General features: G+C 52.8%; 1 protein-coding gene across 1 annotated transcript in view; it reads right to left on the bottom strand.

The window, feature by feature from the left end:
• Positions 1-3,198: 3,198 nt before the first annotated feature.
• Positions 3,199-19,672, bottom strand: part of LOC144938421 (dual specificity tyrosine-phosphorylation-regulated kinase 2-like) — a 51,701-nt gene continuing 35,227 nt past the window's right edge. Inside the window, exons 6-15 of the mRNA XM_078866202.1 lie at positions 17,305-17,468; positions 12,821-12,957; positions 12,159-12,305; positions 10,560-10,698; positions 9,881-9,962; positions 9,303-9,475; positions 8,175-8,235; positions 7,799-7,916; positions 6,981-7,203; positions 3,199-3,630 (exon numbers count right to left, since the gene is read on the bottom strand). Coding sequence (XP_078722328.1) covers positions 3,199-3,630; positions 6,981-7,203; positions 7,799-7,916; positions 8,175-8,235; positions 9,303-9,475; positions 9,881-9,962; positions 10,560-10,698; positions 12,159-12,305; positions 12,821-12,957; positions 17,305-17,468 — 1,676 coding nt within the window. The remainder of the gene's footprint in view (positions 3,631-6,980; positions 7,204-7,798; positions 7,917-8,174; positions 8,236-9,302; positions 9,476-9,880; positions 9,963-10,559; positions 10,699-12,158; positions 12,306-12,820; positions 12,958-17,304; positions 17,469-19,672) is intronic.

Genomic DNA, 19,672 nt, shown 5'->3' with positions numbered 1-19,672 from the left:
GAATGGGTGGGTGGCTCATAGAGTGAGTTGGTGGCTTGGTGAGTGGTTGGGTGTTAGAGTGAGTTTGTAGGTGGGTGAGTGGGTGGGTTGGTGAGTGGTAGAGTGAGTTGGTGGGTGGTTGGTAGAGTGAGTGGGTGGGTGGATGACTGGGCAGCTGGTAGAGTGAGTGGGTGTATAAATGACTGGATGGGTGACTGAGTGAATGAGTGGGTGGGTGGTTGGGTGAGAGAATGAATAGGTGTGTCTGTAAGTGAATGAGTGAATGAGTGGGTGGTTGGGTGAGTCAACGAGTGGGTGGTTGAGTGAACGAGTGGGTGGGTGAGAGAACGAGTGAGTGGGCGAATGAACAATTGGATTGGTGGGTGTGTGAGTGAACGAGTGGGTGGGTGGGGGAACGAGTGGGTGGGTGAGTGAACGAGTGGGTGAGTGAGTGAACGAGTGGGTGAGTGAGTGAACGAGTGGGTGAGTGAGTGAACGAGTGGGTGAGTGAGTGAACGAGTGGGTGAGTGAGTGAACGAGTGGGTGAGTGAGTGAACGAGTGGGTGAGTGAGTGAACGAGTGGGTGAGTGAGTGAACGAGTGGGTGAGTGAGTGAACGAGTGGGTGAGTGAGTGAACGAGTGGGTGAGTGAGTGAACGAGTGGGTGAGTGAGTGAACGAGTGGGTGAGTGAGTGAACGAGTGGGTGAGTGAGTGAACGAGTGGGTGAGTGAGTGAACGAGTGGGTGGGTGGGTGAGAGAACGAGTGGGCGAATGAACAAGTGGATTGGTGGGTGTGTGAGTGAATGAGTGGGTGGGTGGGTGAGAGAACGAGTGAGTGGGTGAATGAACAAGTAGATGGGTGGGTGGGCGAGTGAATGAGTGGGTGGTTGGGTGAGTCAACGAGTGTGTGGTTGAGTGAACGAGTGGGTGGGTGAGTGAGTGAGTGAACAAGTGGGTGGGTGAGAGAACGAGTGAGTGGGCGAATGAACAAGTGGATTGGTGGGTGTGTGAGTGAATGAGTGCGTGGGTGGGTGAGATAACGAGTTAGTGGGTGAATGAACAAGTAGATGGGTGGGTGGGTGAGTGAACGAGTGGGTGGGTGGGTGAGTGAACGAGTGGGTGGGTGGGTGAGTGAACGAGTGGGTGGGTTGAGGAGTGAACAAGTGGGTGGGTGGGTGAGTGAACGAGTGGGTCGGTGAGTGAACGTGTGGGTGGGTGGGCGAATGAACGAGTGGGTGGGTTGGTGAGTGAACAAGTGGGTGAGTGAGTGAACGAGTGGGTGGGTGGGTGATTGAACGAGTAGTTGGGTATTTGAGTGAACGCATGAGTGGGCAGGTAGATCAGTGAACGAGTGGGTGGGTGTGTGGGTGAGTGAACGATATGGTGAGTGAGTGAACGAGTGGGTGGGTGAGAAAACGAGTCGGTGGGCGAATGAACAATTGGGTGGGGGGGTGAGTGTACGAATGCGTAGGTGTGTGAGTGAACGAGTGGGTGGGTGGATGAGTCAACGAGTGGGTGGGTGGGTAGGTGGGTGAGTGAACGAGTGGGTGGGTTGGTGAGTGAACGAGTGAGTAGGTGGGTGGGAGATTGATCGAATGACTGGGTGGGTGGATGAGTGACCGAGCGGGTGGGCGGGTGAGTGAAAGATTGCGTGAGTGATTGAATGAGTGGGTGGGTGAGAGAAGGAGTGTGTGGGCGAATAAACAAGTGGGTGGGTGGGTGGGTGTGTGAACGAGTGGGTGGGTTGGTGAGTGAACAAGTTGGTGGGTGGGTTAATGAACTAGTGGGTTGGGTGAGTGAACGAGTGGGTGGGTTAGTGAACAAGTGGCTGGATGGGTGAATGAACAAGTGGGTGGGTGGGTGAGTGAACACGTACGTGGGTGGGTGAGTGAACACGTAAGTGGGCATGTGGATGAGTGAACGAGTGGGTGGGTGAGTGAACCAGTGGATGGGTGGGTGGGTGAGTGATAGAGTGGGTGGGAGAGTGGGTGAGTGGACGAGTCGGTGGGTGGGTGGGTGGGTGAGTGAACGAATGGGTAGGTGGGTGAGTGTACAAGTGGGTGGGTGGGTGAGAGAACGAGTGAATGGGTGAATGAACAAGTAGATGGGGGTGGGTGGGTGAGTGAACGAGTGGGTGGGTGAGTGAGTCAACGAGTGGGTGGGTGGGTGAGTGAACGAGTGGGTGGGTGGGTGAGTGAACGAGTGTGTGGGTGGGTGAGTAAACGAGTGAGTGGGTGAGTGAACGAGTGGGTGGGTGAGTGAACGAGTGGGTGGGTGGGTGATTGAACGAGTAGTTGGGTATTTGAGTGAACGCATGAGTGGGCAGGTAGATCAGTGAGCGAGTGGGTGGGTGTGTGGGTGAGTGAACGATTGGGTGAGTGAGTGAACGAGTGGGTGGGCGAATGAACAATTGAGTGGGTAGGTGAGTGAACGAGTGCGTAGGTGTGTGAGTGAACGAGTGGGTTGGGTGAGTGAACGAGTGGGAGGGTGGGTGAGTCAACGAGTGGGTGGGTAGGTGGGTGAGTGAACGAGTGGGTGGGTTGGTGAGTGAACGAGTGAGTAGGTGGGTGGGAGATTAATCGAGTGACTGGATGGGTGGGTGAATGAACGAGTGGATGGGTGAGTGACCACCTACGTGGGTGGGTGAGTGGACGAGTGGGTAGGTGGGTGAGTGAACGAGTTGGTGGGTGTGTGAACAAGTGGGTGGGTGTGTGAACAAGTGGGTGGGTAGATGAGTGGGTGGGTGACACGGCAATTATGAACTCCGACCCACACGACACTTACAATCGAAGGCACCAACCCCAAAACACGTCTGCAACGACATTTCATGTCCTTGTGACTTTACGTATAACAACAAGACTCTTATAACAATTATCTTATAATAACAATACTCCTTACAATTACAATATATTTACAATAATAACAATATACCAAAAATCTACATTACGTACGACACTATATATTATAGTTAGAGTTGGGGTAAAGGGGTGTGAGGTGAGCGTGTGGTGAGTGCAGTGAGAGTAGCTGTGTCCAGTCCATGTCTGGTGTCCACTCTTAAGTCTTTGAGCCACAGCTGCTCCCTGCGGGAGTGTGTGTGGTGAGTGTGGTGAGCGTGTGTGGTTAGCGTGGTATTACAGGGTGGGTAGCTGGGTGGGTGATGCGGTGGTGGTGCTGCTCGTGGTGGTGGGTGGCACCAACTCCACCACCACCACCACCCCGCTATTGTGCCGTGGCCTGGCCACCGCACAGCACCATGTGGCGGATGAGCGAGCGGTGTGAGTGGAGTGTCTTGCCCATCCTCGCCAGGCCCCCGTGCTTCTTATTCTCCTGTGGCTGCTGCACCTCCTCCACCTCCTCCTCCGTCTTCTCTTTCTCCTCTTCTGTATTTTCTTCCTCCTCTTCTATCTCCTCCTTTGTCTTCTCCACCTCTGTAGTATCCTCCTCCTTTCTATGTTTGTCCTCTTCCTCATTCCCATATTTGTCCTTCTCCTCATTCCCATCTTTGTCCTTCTCCTCCTTATCCTTGTCCTCATCCTTCTCCGTCTCGTCCCCCTCTTTCTCCTCTTTCACCTCCTCTTCCACAAGCTTCAACCGCTCTCCATCGATGTGGTCGAGCAGTGAGAATGACGATGATAGGGGCTTCTCCTCAGTCTTAACTCTGCGGAGACAGCAGGACCACAGCACCATAGCACCATCACTTCAGCATCTCACTACTACGGTCAGAAAGTCGCAGTCGGTCTTCACCACCACCACCAGATCTTCCCATGGGTGAACTAACGGATTAAAACTACGACTTTATTTTACCAGCTGTAATGCTCCCACTGAGCTGCTGTGTAGCTCTTTTTCAGTAGCGGCCCTGGCCATCACAAGCGATAGCAGCTCCACCAAGTGGCTGATATCATCATCATCGTATGGATATTTATAGCAGTAGCCAAATACTCTAAGCGCGTGTTTCTACAGACTCATAGACACCCAGAAAGACCCATACAGACCCACAGAGACCATTACTCACAGAGACCCACAGCAATACAAACTAAAGCTAAATTATGTTTATTTTACCACATGTAAGATCACACTGAAATACTGTGTAGCTCTTGTTTAGAAGCAACCTGGCCATCACAAATGATAGCAGCTCAACGAAGTGGCTAATATCACCATCTTCATCGGGTTGAAATGTTTAGACACCCACAGAGACCCATTCTAAATCTAAACTCTTTTTATTTTAACCAGGCGTAAGGTTCCCACTGAGCTACTGTGTAGCTTTCTTTCAGAAGACCCATAGAGATCCAGAGACTCGTATAGAACCATAGAGACCCACAGAGACACATACAGAAATCCACAGAGATCTAGAGACTCATCATATCAAACCACAGAGACCCACGGAGACTCATAGAGGCCCACAGAGAATTACAGATACCCACAGAGACTCACAGAGACTTAGAGATACCCACAGAGACTCGCAGAGACTCAGAGACCGACAGAGACCCACAGAAACTCACAGAGACCCACACAGCCTCACATACACCCATAAAGACTCACAGAGACTCACGAGACACACAGAGAATTACAAACACCCACAGAGACTCACAGAGACTCACGGATACCCACAGAGACTCTCATAGAACCACAGGGCCCCATACAGATCCATACTAAAACTAAACTACTGTATTTTTATTTTACCAGGTAAGGCTCACTAAGCTACGTAGCATCTTTTTCAGGAGTTACCTAGCCATCACAAATGATATCAGCTCAACAAAGTGGCTGATATCATCATCATCAAGTGGCCATTTAACAGCAGCAGCCAAAGAGTCTAACCGCGTGGTAATGTCGATTCTAAATGTGGACAGAAAAGCCCAGAGGACCTGGAGAAAAATTCACGCAGTGACCACCATGGTGGAGAGACGCAGACTCCAAATATAGAGCAGCAGCAGCAGGCATCGTCAGGGGTCGGGATTGAACCCACAACCTCCTGTGCACATGGCGAGGTAGTTAACATCTCCACGGGTAGAGAGAGATGCAGACTCAGAATATACAACAGCAACAGGCATCGTCAGGGATCGTGATTGAACACAACGCCTCCTGCGTAACAGGCGAGGTAGTTGACATCTCAGCCCTGCACTGTGAACACAGTGGGAGTCTCACCGTGGCTCTGCAGCTTTAGAGGCCTGCAGATCCCCAGCAGTGGTGGTGGTGGACTCGCTGGTGGTGGTGGGGGCAATGGTGGTGGTGGCGTTGGCCCTGCCAGTGGTGGCATTGGCCCTGGTGGGGGTGGCATTGGCCCTGGTGGGGGTGGCATTGGCCCTGGTGGGGGTGGAATTGGCCCTGATGGGGGTGGCAGTGGCCCTGGTGGGGGTGGCAGTGGCCCTGGTGGGGGTGGCATTGGCCCTGGTGGGGGTGGCATTGGCCCTGGTGGCATTGGCCCTGGTGGGGGTGGCAGTGGCCCTGGTGGGGGTGGCATTGGCCCTGGTGGGGGTGGCATTGGCCCTGGTGGGGGTGGCATTGGCCCTGGTGGGGGTGGCAGTGGCCCTGGTGGGGGTGGCAGTTGCCCTGGTGGGGGTGGCAGTTGCCCTGGTGGGGGTGGCATTGGTCCTGGTGGGGGTGGCATTGGCCCTCGTGGGGGTGGCAGTGGTCGTGGTGGAGGTGGCATTGGCCCTGGTGGAGGTGGCGTTGGCCCTAGTGGGGGTGGCATTGGCCCTGGTGGGGGTGGCAGTGGCCCTGGTAGAGGTGGTATTGGCCCTGGTGGAGGTGGCGTTGGCCCTGGTGGGGGTGGTATTGGCCCTGGTGGAGGTGGCGTTGGCCCTGGTGGAGGTGGCGTTGGCCCTGGTGGGGGTGGCGTTGGCCCTGGTGGGTGTGGCATTGGCCCTGGTGGAGGTGGCGTTGGCCCTGGTGGAGGTGGCATTGGCCCTGGTGGAGGTGGTGTTGGCCCTAGTGGGGGTGGCATTGGCCCTGGTGGAGGTGGCGTTGGCTCTGGTGGGGGTGGCATTGGCCCTGGTGGAGGTGGCGTTGGCCCTGGTGGGGGTGGCATTGGCTCTGGTGGTGGTGGCATTGGCCCTGGTGGGGGTGGCATTGGCCCTGGTGAGGGTGGCATTGGCCCTGGTGGGGGTGGCATTGGCCCTGGTGGGGGTGGCAGTGGTCGTGGTGGGGGTGGAATTGGCCCTGGTGGGGGTAGCATTGGCCCTGGTGGGGGTGGCATTGGCCCTGGTGGGGGTGGCAGTGGCCCTGGTGGGGGTGGCATTGGCCCTGGTGGGGGTGGCAGTGGTCGTGGTGAGGGTGGCAGTGGTCGTGGTGGGGGTGGCAGTGGTCGTGGTGGGGGTGGCAGTGGTCGTGGTGGGGGTGGCAGTGGTCGTGGTGGGGGTGGCAGTGGTCGTGGTGGGGATAGCAGTGGCCTTGGTGGGGGTGGCAGTGGTCGTGGTGGGGGTGGCAGTGGTCGTGGTGGGGGTGGCAGTGGTCGTGGTGGGGGTGGCAGTGGTCGTGGTGGGGGTGGCAGTGGCCTTGGTGGGGGTGGCAGTGGTCGTGGTGGGGGTGGCAGTGGTCGTGGTGGGGGTGGCAGTGGCCTTGGTGGGGGTGGCAGTGGTCGTGGTGGGGGTGGCAGTGGTTGTGGTGGGGGTGGCAGTGGCCTTGGTGGGGGTGGCAGTGGTCGTGGTGGGGGTGGCCGTGGTCGTGGTGGGGGTGGCAGTGGCAGTGGCCTTAGTGGGGGTGGCAGTGGCCTTGGTGGGGGTGGCAGTGGTCGTGGTGTGGGTGGCAGTGGTCGTGGTGGGGGTGGCAGTGGTCGTGGTGGGGGTGGCAGTGGCCTTTGTGGGGGTGGCAGTGGCCCTGGTGGGGGTGGCAGTGGTCATGGTGGGGGTGGCAGTGGCCTTGGTGGGGGTGGCAGTGGCCTTGGTGGGGGTGGCAGTGGTCATCGTGGGGGTGGCAGTGGCCTTGGTGGGGGTGGCAGTGGTCGTGGTGGGGGTGGCAGTGGTCGTGGTGGGGATGGCAGTGATCGTGGTGGGGGTGGCAGTGGCCGTGGTGGGGGTGGCAGTGGTCGTGGTGGGGGTGGCAGTGGCCCTGGTGGGGGTGGCAGTGGTCGTGGTGGGGATGGCAGTGGCCTTGGTGGGGGTGACAGTGGCCGTGGTGGGGGTGTCCGTGCTGTGGGTGTCCCAGCTGGGGGTGGTGGCGGTGTCCTTGCTCTGGAGCCAGCCGTGAGCCAGCGCCTGATCTGGAGTCATCCGCAGTTTCGGATCCCATCTGGGGTGGGAGTGGTGGAGGGGGAGAAGAGGGGGGGTGGTGGGGGGGGGGGGCACGGAGAGGAGAGGGGGGAGCGGTGGTGCAGTGGTTAACGCTACAATGCGCTACCACGAACCCGGCAGAGACTCGAGTTTCTATTCCCGCTCACGGCCACCAACACCGCCAGTGATTTGCGATTATCTGATCCGGTACATGGGCCTCCTTCCCTAGGTCGACTCATCCTCAAATAAGTACCTGCTGTGTAGGCAACATCGCCACTATGGAGACAAAGGCGGCTGGGCTTTGTTGCTGGCCACCCACCCACTCGTGTGCCAGAGTGCCGGCCTCCGTAGGTGCTTGCAAACAGCACTTGCCCCTACAGTCTATTAAGGCTATACTGGGGGGATCTTTGTCTTGTGTGTGTGGTGTGTGGGGTGGTTGGGTAGGTGTGTGGGTGTGTGTGGGATAGATGGGTGGTGTGTGCGGTGTGTGCGAGTGTGTTGTGTGTGTGGTGTGTGTAGTGTGCGGTGTGTGTCATGTGTGTGCGGTGTGTGTGTGTAGTGTGTGTGTGTAGTGTGTGTGTGTGGTGTGTGTGTGTGTGTAAGTTTGTTCTTACTGCAGGCAGCATTTCACGAAGCTCACGAGTTGCGCCCCACATCCCTGCAGCACGTGGTCCAGAGGAACGCTTCCAGGGAGACGCGTCCTGGAAGGCCAGTGAGGCTTTCCGAAAGGGTCTGCAGTAGAGAGACAGAGAGACAGACCATCATCTCCATCATAACCATCTCCATCACTACCAACAACGCCATCTCCATCCCCACCACCACCTCCACCACCACCACCACCCTCTCCACCATCATCATAACCACCATATAAGTACCACCACACCACCACCACTATACCACCACCACCACCATCTCCACCACCAAACCACCACCACCACCATCTCTCCATCATAATCATCACCACCACATGACCACCACCCTTAAACTCACCAAAGAAGGACGCCCTGCGGGGAGCTTTCTTCACCATTCGTTTGGGAGGCATGCCCAGGATCTGCTCAACCATTTCAAGGCAGAGAGACACAGACACAGAGAGACACAGAGACACCAGGTAAGGCCCCCACTGAGCTACTGTGTAGCTCTTTTTCAGAAGCGACCTGGCCATCACAAATTACAGCAACTTAACCAAGTGGCTGATATCATCATCATCATCATCATCACGTTCTACAGACACATAGAGACCCATACACATAGAGACCCATAGAGACTCATAGAGACCCACAGAGACTCCTCATAGACTCACTCATAAAGACCCACAGAGACTCACTGAGACCCAAAGAGACCCATACTCATAGAAACCCATAAAGAATCATACTCATAGAGACCCATAGACCCGCAGAGACTCACAGAGACTCATAGAGGGACCCACAGAGACCCATACTCATAGAGACCCACATGAACCCACAGAGACCCATACTCGTAGAGACCCATACTCGGAGAGACCCATACTCACAGAGACCCATACTTAAATTAAACTATGTTTATTGTTCCAGCTGCAAGGCTGGTAAGTGGATAGATGGGTGGGTGAGTGGGTGGATGGGTGACTAGATGGGTGGATGGGTGGGTGAGTGGGTGGATGGGTGACTCGATGGGTGGGTGGGTGAGTGAGTGGGTGGATGGGTAACTATGTGGGTGGGTGGATGGGTGAGTGGGTGAATGGGTGGGTAAGTGGGTGGAGGGGTGACTAGATGGGTTGATGGGTGGGTGGATGGGTGGGTGGTTGGCTGGGTGGCTAGATAGGTAGGTGGGTGGGTGACCGGGGGGGTGGGTGAATGGGTGGATGGGTGGGTGAGTGGATGAGTGGGTGGATGGCTGACTAGGCGGGTGGGTGAGTGGGTGGATGGGTGGATGGGTGGGTGAGTGGGTGGATGGGTGACTATTTGGGTGAGTGGGTCAGTGTGTAGATGGGTGGGTGGATGGGTGGCTGGTGGGTAAGTGGATGGCTGGGTGGGTGGGTGGCTGGGTGGTTGGGTGGCTAATTGGGTGGGTAGGTGAGTGAGTAGATGGGTATGTGGCTGCCTGGCCAAGTCGGCTGGTGCCTCCCCGAGATGCCCTGGTCACCTCGATGCAGCAGGCCACGTGGTCGTTGTTCATGTCGGAGACGAAGAGCTCCTTTCTGATGACCAGCTTGGCGACGGTGCAGCCCAGGGACCACATGTCCGCGGCGCAGGTGGCCGGGTAGCCCAGAACCACCTCGGGGGCCATGTAGGGGAGGGTGCCTCCAATGAACGACGCTGTGCGGACGACAACGAAAGCAGCAGGATGGGTGGGTGAGTTGGTGGATGGGTGGATGGTTGGGTGGGTGGATGGATGGATGGGTGGGTGGATGGTTTGGTGAGTGGATGGGTGTGACTCCCACACACATGGACAAACAACAACAACTGCCATTCGCCACTGAGTGGCGGTGATGTCACCACGACGCTTGTGCCAGGCTATGTGCATGTTGAGGCCACGTGAAGTGTCAAACGCCCGCTGGCAGGAGGTCACGGGGCAGACCCAGATTCCACAGGTCGACTGACTGAGATGACTGGCTGATGCACCACCTGTGCCCCTTACTGTGCCAACTTGCTGTGCTCTAGCCACCCACCCAGACACACACTTACGCACACGTGCAGGTGTGTGGGCGGGTCACCACTCACTTTGTTGGTCCACAAAGAAGCTGAAGCCGAAGTCGGTGACTCTGACCACACTGCTTGAGTTGTTCTTCAAGAGAACATTGCCCTGGATGGTGAGCGAGCGGCAGACAGAGAGAGAGAGAGGATTAACACTACTCAGCGGGGACAAGGTGGGTGGGTGAGTGGATGGATGGGTGAATGGGTGGTTGAGTGAATGGGTGGATGGGTGAGTGGGTGAGTGGGTGGTTGGGTGAATGGGTGAGTGGATTTGTGGGTGGGTGGATGGGTGGGTGAGTGGATGTGTAGATGGGTGGATGGATGGGTGGTGGATTGGGGGGTGGGTGGATGGGTGAATAGATGGATGGGTGGGTGGGTGAGTGGATGGGCGGGTGGGTGGGTGGGTGGATGGATGGATGGGTGGATGGTTGGGTGAATGGGTGGATGGGTGGGTGGGTGGATGGATGATTGGGTTGGTGGATGGATGGGTGGGTGAGTGGATGGGTGGGTGAGTGGATGGGTGTGTGGGTGGTTGGCTGGGTGAGTAGATGAATTGGTCAGTGAGTGGGTGGGTGGGTAGATGGCTTTGTGGGGGTGCGTTGTAGTGAGTGACCGTTACCCCAGTGTGCCCCCATCGTGCCCCCAGCGTGCCCCGATCATGCCCCCAGCGTCCCTCCAGCGTCCCCCCAGCATGCCCTCCACTCACCGGCTTGATGTCCCCGTGGACGATGCCCCGGGACTTGGTGTAGGCGAGGAAGCGGACGATGCCCCTGGCGTACGACCTCAAATCGTCCTCGTCGATGCGCCACTGCCCCATATCTATGAGCACCTGATGGAGGCTCTTCCTGTGATGGGGAGACAGCGGCAGCGACGGGAGGCGACGTTAGGGTCTCTGTGGGTCTCTATGGGTGTCTCTGTGGGTCTCTGGGTCTCTGTGTGGTTGTCTCTGTGGGTCTCTGTGGGTGTCTCTGTGGGTCTCTGTGAATGTCTGTGTGGTTCTCTGTGGGTCTCTGTGATTCTCTATGGGTGTCTCTGTGGGTCTCTATGGGTCTCTGTAGGTGTCTCTGTGAGTTTCTGTGAGTCTTTGTGTGTCTCTGTGAGTCTCTGTGGGTATCTGTGGGTGTCTTTGTACGTGTCTATAGGTCTGAGGGTCTGTGGGTGGTGATGGTGGTGGGTGTGTTGTGGTGGTGGGTCGGTGGATGGGTGAGCGGGTTGGTGGGTGGGTAGGTGAGTGAGTGGATGAGTGAGTGAGTCAGTGGGTGATGGGTGAGTGAGTGGATGTGTGGTGGTGGTGGGTGAGTGAGTGGGTGTGTGGTATTTGTAGTAGTTGGTGGGTGAATGAGTGGGTGAGTGCGTGAATGAGTGAGTGAGTGGGTGGATGAGTGAGTGGGTGGGTGGGTGGGTGAGTGGGTGGGTGAGTGGATGAGTGGGTGGTGGGTGGGAGCGTGAGTGAGTGGGTGGATGAGTGGATGAGTGAGTGGGTGAGTGAGTGAGTTCCTGGATTAGTGGGTGGGTGGATAAGTGGATGGGTGAGTGGGTGAGTGAGTCGGTGGGTGGGTAGATGACTGGGTGGGTGGGTGAGTGAGTGGGTGTGTGGTGATGGTGGTAGTGATGGGTGGCTGAATGAGTGACTGAGTTGGTGGGTGGTTGGATAAGTGAGTGGGTGGTTGAGTGATTGGGTGGTGGTGGGTGAGTGAGTGAGTGAGTGTGTGGTGGTTGTAGTATTGGGTGGGTGGATGAGTGGGTGGGTGGATGAGTGGATGAATGGGTGGGTGGGTGAGTCACAGGGTGGGTGGGTGCATAAGTGGATGGGTGGGTGAGTGGGTGAGTAAGTGGGTGGGTGGTTGAGTGAGTGGGTGAGTGGGTGAGTGCGTGAGTGGGTGAGTGAGTGAGTCGGTGAGTGAGTAGGTGAGTGAGTGTGTTGTGGTGGTAGTGGTGGGTGGGTGATTGAGTGGATGAGTGAGTGAGCGGGTGGGTGGGTGAGTGGGTGGGTGACTGGGTTGGTGGATGAGTGGATGAATGGGTGAGCGGGTGGGTGGGTGAGTGGGTGAGTGGGTTAGTGGATGAGTGGGTGGGTAGGTGACTGAGTGAATGGGTGGGTGGGTGGATAGATTAGTGGGTGAGTGAGTGAGTGGGTGAGTGTGTGGGTTGGTGGATGAGTGGGTGGGTCGGTGGGTGAGTGGGTGGGTGAGTGAGTGTTTAGGTGGGTGGGTGAATGAGTGGGTGGGTGGGTGAATAAGTGGGTGGGTGGGTGAGTGAGTGAGTGATTGGTGGGTGGCGGTGGTGGTGCTTGTGGTGCCCGTACTTCAACAGCTCCATTACGATGCATTTGTGTCCCCGGAAGTAAAAAATATCCATGACGTTGGCTACGTTGTAGTCCACGTCACTACGGACCGTCTGGAGCTCCATGGACATCCGCAGCTCCATCATCTGGTACGCTTCGTCCTTGAAGCTGTGATCGAGTGAGATGTAGGCAGAGAGACACAGATATAGAGACAGACAGAGAGAGATACAGAGAGACACAGAGAGAGACAGACAGACACAGACAGACAGAAAGAGACAGAAATGGAGACAGACAGAGAAAAGTTCAGCACTTAACCGGTTGTGTGTTGGTGGGAAGTGGGTGGTGGTGGCAATGGGTGGTGGGGAGGTGCTGGGGGTGGGTGGGTGGTGGTGGGGAGAGGAGGTGGTGGTGGGTGGGGTGGTGGTGGGTGGGTGGGTAGTGGTGGTGGGGAGAGGTAGTCGTGGGTGGGTGGGCGGGTGGGTCGGCAAGTGGGCGGGTGGGTGTATGGTTGAGTGACGGAGAGTCACGGCAAAGCTGCAGGCAAGGACGGGCAGCCCTAGTTTGTCGCTGCTGCCCGCTGCTGCTGTGACTTCACAGCCAGGGGCTGCCTCATAATCTCTGTATTGTTGTTTGTTTTTGTTGTTGGTTTGTTGACTGCACGGCTGCTCCAGGATACCACTCACTGGGTGGGAGAGGCGAGGATCTTGAGCGCCACCAGAGTCTGCGTCTTGTGGTCCAGACACCGCACGACCATGCCCTGCCCGCCCTGCCCGATCTTCCTGCCCAGCTCAAATCGGTAGTTGAAGTGCTCGTGCTTGACCTGCAGGGGGTCACCAGGCGGGGGGGGAGGTAGTCAGGGTCGAGAGGGTCATGGGGAGGTCACGGAAAGGTAGTCAGGGTGGGGGTCAGGGTGGGGGGTCCCGTGGATCTCTGTGTGTCTCTGTGGGTCTCTATATGTGTTTCTGAGGATCTCTGGGAGTCTAGGTCTCGGTGGGTCTCTATGGCTGTCTCTGTGGGTGTCTATACGGGTCTCTATGGGTGTCTCTGCTGGTCTCTCTGGGTCTCTATCGGTGTCTCTTTGGATATATGTGGGTGGAGGTCTCTGTGGGTCTCTATGGGTGTCGCTATAGGTGTGTCTGTGTCTCCGTGAGCCTCACAGCGATTTAGTTGTGGGTCTCGATGGGTGTCTATGGGTCTCGATGGGTGTCTATGGGTGTCTCTGTGGGTCTCTATGGGAGTCTTTGTATCTCTGTGAGTCTCATAGGAATGAAGCTGTAGATCTCTATGGGTGTCTATGTATCTGTATGTCTCCGTGAGCCTCACATGGATGTACTTGCGTGTGTATCTGTGAGACTGTGCGTCTGCATGTCTCTATGAGTCTCTATAGTCTATATGGGTGTCTATGGGTGCTTCTATGGGTCTCTATAGGTGCCTCTACATCTCTGTGAGCCTCACTGGGATTTAGTTGTGTGTCTCTATGGGTGTCTCTCAGTGGCGGGCCGTGTATTTTACACCACCTTCGAATAACCTCACCATGACACTAGGGCTATAGGCTATTGGTCATTCGATGTAACCACCCCATCTTCTTGGTTCTTTCGGTAAAGTCACGTAGAAGGGAAATAATAAAATAATGAAAAGAAAACATAATAAAATACAATTCTCACGACGTTTCGGCCACAACGCAAGCAGCGGTCCTCAGGTGAAGAACAGGTCTGTCGGAAATATAGCATCTGAATGAACACCAAAAGCTTGGCAGCGTAAGCTGGGTTGGAGGAGGAAGGGTGCCTTGACAAAGGAATTTGCATATCAACAGAGGAATTTAGCAGCAGCCAAACCACCACGTAAAAAACTAAAATATAAACTACTTCAATATCATCAATATACTAAATATACTCTCCAATAAGCTGAGCTACTAACAGTAAGTCATACATTACAATTCTATGTCGAAAAAAATATATGCCTCCAGCTAAACTTTTTCCTTACATCACACGGATCTACCCCGTACTATATACTGCCATAGACAAACCCAACATTAAATTATATACTGCATTACTATACACCACCCTATACCTTAGACTATATTTACTATACACCACCCTATACCTTAGACTACAGTGAGGGAAAAAAGTATTTGATCCCCTGCTGATTTTGTACGTTTGCCCACTGACAAAGAAATGATCAGTCTATAATTTTAATGGTAGGTTTATTTGAACAGTGAGAGACAGAATAACAACAACAAAATCCAGAAAAACGCATGTCAAAAATGTTATAAATTTATCTTCTTGGTTCTTTCGGTAAAGTCACGTGCATACTCTTAAAGGGAGTGCTCCTAATCTCAGCTTGTTACCTGTATAAAAGACCTGTTCACAGAAGCAATCAATCAATCAAATTCCAAACTCTCCACCATGGCCAAGACCAAAGAGCTCTCCAAGGATGTCAGGGACAAGATTGTAGACCTACACAAGGCTGGAATGGGCGACAAGACCATCGCCAAGCATCTTGGTGAGAAGGTGACAACAGTTGGTGCGATTATTCGCAAATGGAAGAAACACAAAATAACTGTCAATCTCCCTCGGCCTGGGGCTCCATGCAAGATCTCACGCTCGTGGAGTTGCAATGATCATGACAACGGTGAGGAATCAGCCCAGAACTACACGGGAGGATCTTGTCAATGATCTCAAGGCAGCTGGGACCATAGTCACCAAGAAAACAGTTGGTAACACACTACGCCGTGAAGGACTGAAATCCTGCAGCGCCCGCAAGGTCCCCCTGCTCAAGAAAGCACATATACATGCCCCTCTGAAGTTTGCCAATGAACATCTGAATGATTCAGAGTACAGCTTGGTGAAAGTGTTGTGGTCAGATGAGACCAAAATGGAGCTCTTTGGTATCAACTCAACTCGCCGTGTTTGGAGGGGGAGGAATGCTGCCTATGACCCCAAGAACACCATCCCCACCGTCAAACATGGAGGTGGAAACATTATGCTTTGGGGGTGTTTTTCTGCTAAGGGGACAGGACAACTTCACCGCATCAAAGGGACGATGGACGGGGCCATGTACCATCAAATCTCGGGCGAGAACCTCCTTCCCTCAGCCAGGGAATTGAAAATGGGTCGTGGATGGGTATTCCAGCATGACAATGACCCAAAACACACGGCCAAGGCAACAAAGGAGTGGCTCAAGAAGAAGCACATTAAGGTCCTGGAGTGGCCTAGTCAGTCTCCAGACCTTAATCTCATAGAAAATCTGTGGAGGGAGCTGAAGGTTCGAGTTGACAAACGTCATCCTCGAAACCTTAATGACTTGGAGAAGATCTGCAAATAGGAGTGGGACAAAATCCCTCCTGAGATGTGTGCAAACCTGGTGGCCAACTACAAGAAACGTCTGACCTCTGTGATTGCCAACAAGGATTTTGCCACCAAGTACTAAGTCATGTTTTGCAGAGGGGTCAAATGCTTATTTCCCTCATTAAAATGCAAATCAATTTATACAATTTTTGACATGCGTTTTTCTGGATTTTGTTGTTGTTATTCTGTCTCTCACTGTTCAAATAAACCTACCATTAAAATTATAGACTGATCATTTCTTTGTCAGTGGGAAAACGTACAAAACCAGCAGGGGATCAAATACTTTTTCCCTCACTGTATATTCTTACTATTAAAATTCCTTCCCTTTATTACTGCTAACCCTACTTCCTCCTTTTGTTGCTGCTAATCCTACATAATGCACGGGCATAATATGACTTTGAGCCCCCCCCCCAACCTCCGACGCATTCCACAAGTAGTGACTAATCCCATATCTGCATTTTCCATAAATATGCTAAATTCTTATGTTGATATGCAAATTCCTTTGTCAAGGTGCCCTTCCTCCTCTAACCCATCTTAAATATACGCTGCCAAACTTGGTGGTGTTCATTCAGATGCTATCTTTCCGACAGACCTGTTCTTCACCTGAGGACGGCTGCTTGCGTTGTGGCCGAAACGTCGTGAGAATTGTATTTTATTAAGTTTTATTTTTATTATTTTATTATTTCCCTTCTACGTGACTTTACCGAAAGAACCAAGAAGATGAATCCCTACAGTCACGAAAGCTTTAAATCAAAATTTAACCACCCCATATTCACAGTGACAGTAACCTTTATGGAGTAGAACAAAGTGATTTAACACAAGGCTCAATACCTATGAGAGTTACAATACACTAATTGCAGAGACATGAATAATACATGGCGAATGAAAACATCAAGGATGTACCAATATTATGCAGACGGACAGGATGCTGCATCACAAATAGACATCACATAGCCCAAATCAATGTCATTACCAAAGAAACAAGAACAAACTCACAACAACCAGCAACATTTACTCATACGACCACCAAGCAAGCAAAAATGCCGTAAAACACAAATAACAAAATCAGGATTCAACAGGCTTCCCCACAGAAAAAAACTAAAAATCAAAAGCACTACATCTAAATATATAAACGTCACTAAAGAAAGTTTAAACAAACATTAGATGATGCTACGTTACGTGCTAGCTAGTTTTACTTCAGTTATCTAACTGGCCCTCCAATCACGCCACACGAAAAATGCTAACGTAGGCGGCTAGGCCAGCGAGAAGGCTCCGGCATGTGAAAGAATACGCCAAACATGGCAAACTCAAAATCTGATTAGTTAAAGAATATAATAATAAACAACATCGTCCCCATTTGCTTCAACAGCAGAGGGGATTCACTCGACATTCTGAAGGCCTCAGGGTAGATTTTCACCCGGAGAGGCGGAGACTGCACAGGAAAATCTGATTGGAATTTATTAGATGCACTGGAAGCAGCGCAACTGAGGGAGAGAGTAGCAATGAAATGACGTTAATAGACTGATGAGAACGAACTTTGTAAAATACGTATAGCATTAATGAAAATATATTCAATTATAAAAAATATAATCTTCTGATTCTGACAATCTCTAGGCCAGCAGAGAAGGCCATGCTGGCCCTGATGGCCCACCTCTGGTGTCTCTATGCGTCTCTATGGGTCTCTATGTGTCTCTATGGGTGTCTCTGCATCTCCGTGTGTCTCACAGGAATGTAGTTGTTGATCTCTATGGGTGTCTCTTTGGGTCTTTATGGGTCTCTATTGGTGTCTCTGCATCGCTGTGTGTCTCCGTGAGCCTCACAGGAATGTAATTGTTCTCTTGGTCATCGTAGCCGTGGTTCCTGATGCCGCCTCGCGACGTTTCCTCCTCGCCGTCGTCCAGAGTAAAGTACCAGATCTCGTCCATCGTGGTGAGCTCAAGCTTCTGGCGCTCGGTGAGGTGAGGCTCGAAGAGAGCCAGGATTGCTGCGGACATGACAACAACATCAACAACATCAATAACAGCAACAACAGCAACAACATCATCAACAGCAACACATAATCAACAACAGCAACAACATCAACAACAACAGCAACAACAGCAACAATAATAACAACATCCACAACAGCAACAACAATAACAAAAACAACAACATTGACAACATCAAAAACAACATCAACAACAACTTAATTTAGAAACGAATTGTCACATACACACACACACACACACTGGGGTTAAGGCACCACACCACCCCACCCAAGTGGCCGGGATCATCGGCGCATGGAGACCATAGAGACCCATAGAGTCCATAGAGACCCATAGAGTCCATAGAGAACCATAGAAACCCATATAGACCTATAGAGACCATATAAACCACAGAGATTCATAGAGACCCACAGAGATCCATAGAGACTATAGAGACCCTTAGAGACCATAGAGACCGATGGAGACCACAGAGACCCATAGAGACCCATACTCATTTAGACCCATAGAGACCCATACTCATATAGATCCATAGAGACCCATACTCATATAGATCCATAGAGACCCATAGAGACTATAGAGTCCCACAGAAACCCATACAGACCCATACTCATATAGACCCACAAAGACCATAGAGACCCATACTTATATAGAACCATAGGGACCCATACTCATAGAACCATAGAGGCCCACAGAGACCCATGCTCATATAGAACCATAGAGACCCATGTGGACCCATATTCTTATAGGACCATAGAGACCCACAGAGACCTATACTTATATAGAACCAGAGACCCATTGAGTCCCATACTCATATAGAACCATCGAGATCCATACTCATATAGAAACAAAGAGACCCATAAAGACGCATACTTACATATAACCATAGAGACCCTTAGAAACCCATACTTGTAAAGAATTATAGAGACCCATAGAGCCATACTCATTTCGAACCATCTCTCTCTCTCTTGTTCGTCCATCAAGTTGATGACCATGACACGTTTGTCATTTTGTTGGGTTTTGATGAGTGCGCAGATGGCTGAACAGGCCAATCCAAGCCCGGAATTCTCTGTGGCGCATTGGACAGGTCAGGGATGATGTAGAGCTCTGATGTGCAGCCACAAGTCCTTCCATGGTAGATTCGCGCTGCTGCCTCTTCAAGATAGCACAGGAGCTTCTCCTACTCTCACAGAGGACTGCACCGTCCTGTACTTTTCTTCTCAGGCAGGTCGGTCTTGAGCTAGGGGTTCCCAGCTTTTCATGTCGAATCCAAAGCTCTTCAAGGAAGCTTTAAGGGTGTCCTTGTAGCGATTTTTGGGGCCACCTTGCACTCGCCTGCCATTCTTCAGCTCGCCAAATAATACTTGTTTTGGCAGTCTATCGCAGGGCATTCTGGTCACGTGGCCAGTCCATTTAAGATGTTCCTTCGCAAGCAAGGTGTGGATGCTGGGGATATTGGCCTTGCTGAGGACTTCCGTGTCAGGGATTCTGTCTTGCCACTTGATCCTCAGCAGTTTCCTCAGACAGCTCAAGTGGAGATGATTCAATTTCTTGGCATGGCGCTGGTAGACTGTCCAGGCTTCGCACCCATACAAAAGAGTTGATAAGACAACAGCCTGGTAGACCTTCAATTTTGTCTCCTGCTTGATGCCAGTCCTTTCCCATACCGAGTCACGTAGATGTCCAAAGGCTGCACTGGCCTTGATAATCCTGATGTTAACTTCATCATCTATGTGCACAGCGTGAGACAGAGTACTACCAAGGTAAGTAAACTTGTCAACGGCTGAAAGCTTTTGCCCATTCACAAAGATGGTGGGCTCAGTGTAGTGTGTCCCAGGAGCAGGTTGGTATATGACTTCAGTCTTCTTTGTGCTGATTGTTAGGCCGAAGTTGTTACAAGCTGAGGAGAAGTGGTCCATACTGTCCTGTAGATCTTTATTTGAGCCAGCAGCCAGAGCACAGTCATCAGGAAACAAAATTTCTCGAACAGTGACTTCCTCCACTCTAGTTTTGGCTTGCATCCTCCGCAGATTGAATAGCTCACCATCAAAATGGTAGATTAAGCTAATCCCAGTGTTGTGGTTCTGGAATAAGTCTTGCAGCATGGCAGAAAACACCATGCTGAGGAGCGCTGGTGCTAAAACGCAGCCTTGCTTCACCCCGTTTATGATTGGGAACGGATCAGAAAGTTCTTGCTGGTCTCTGA

The sequence above is a fragment of the Lampetra fluviatilis genome, chromosome 22 (genome assembly GCF_964198595.1).
Source record: "Lampetra fluviatilis chromosome 22, kcLamFluv1.1, whole genome shotgun sequence".
Lineage (NCBI taxonomy): Eukaryota > Metazoa > Chordata > Hyperoartia > Petromyzontiformes > Petromyzontidae > Lampetra > Lampetra fluviatilis.
The sequence above is the reverse complement of the archived record's forward strand: the minus strand, read 5'-3'. Positions and strand labels throughout refer to the sequence as shown.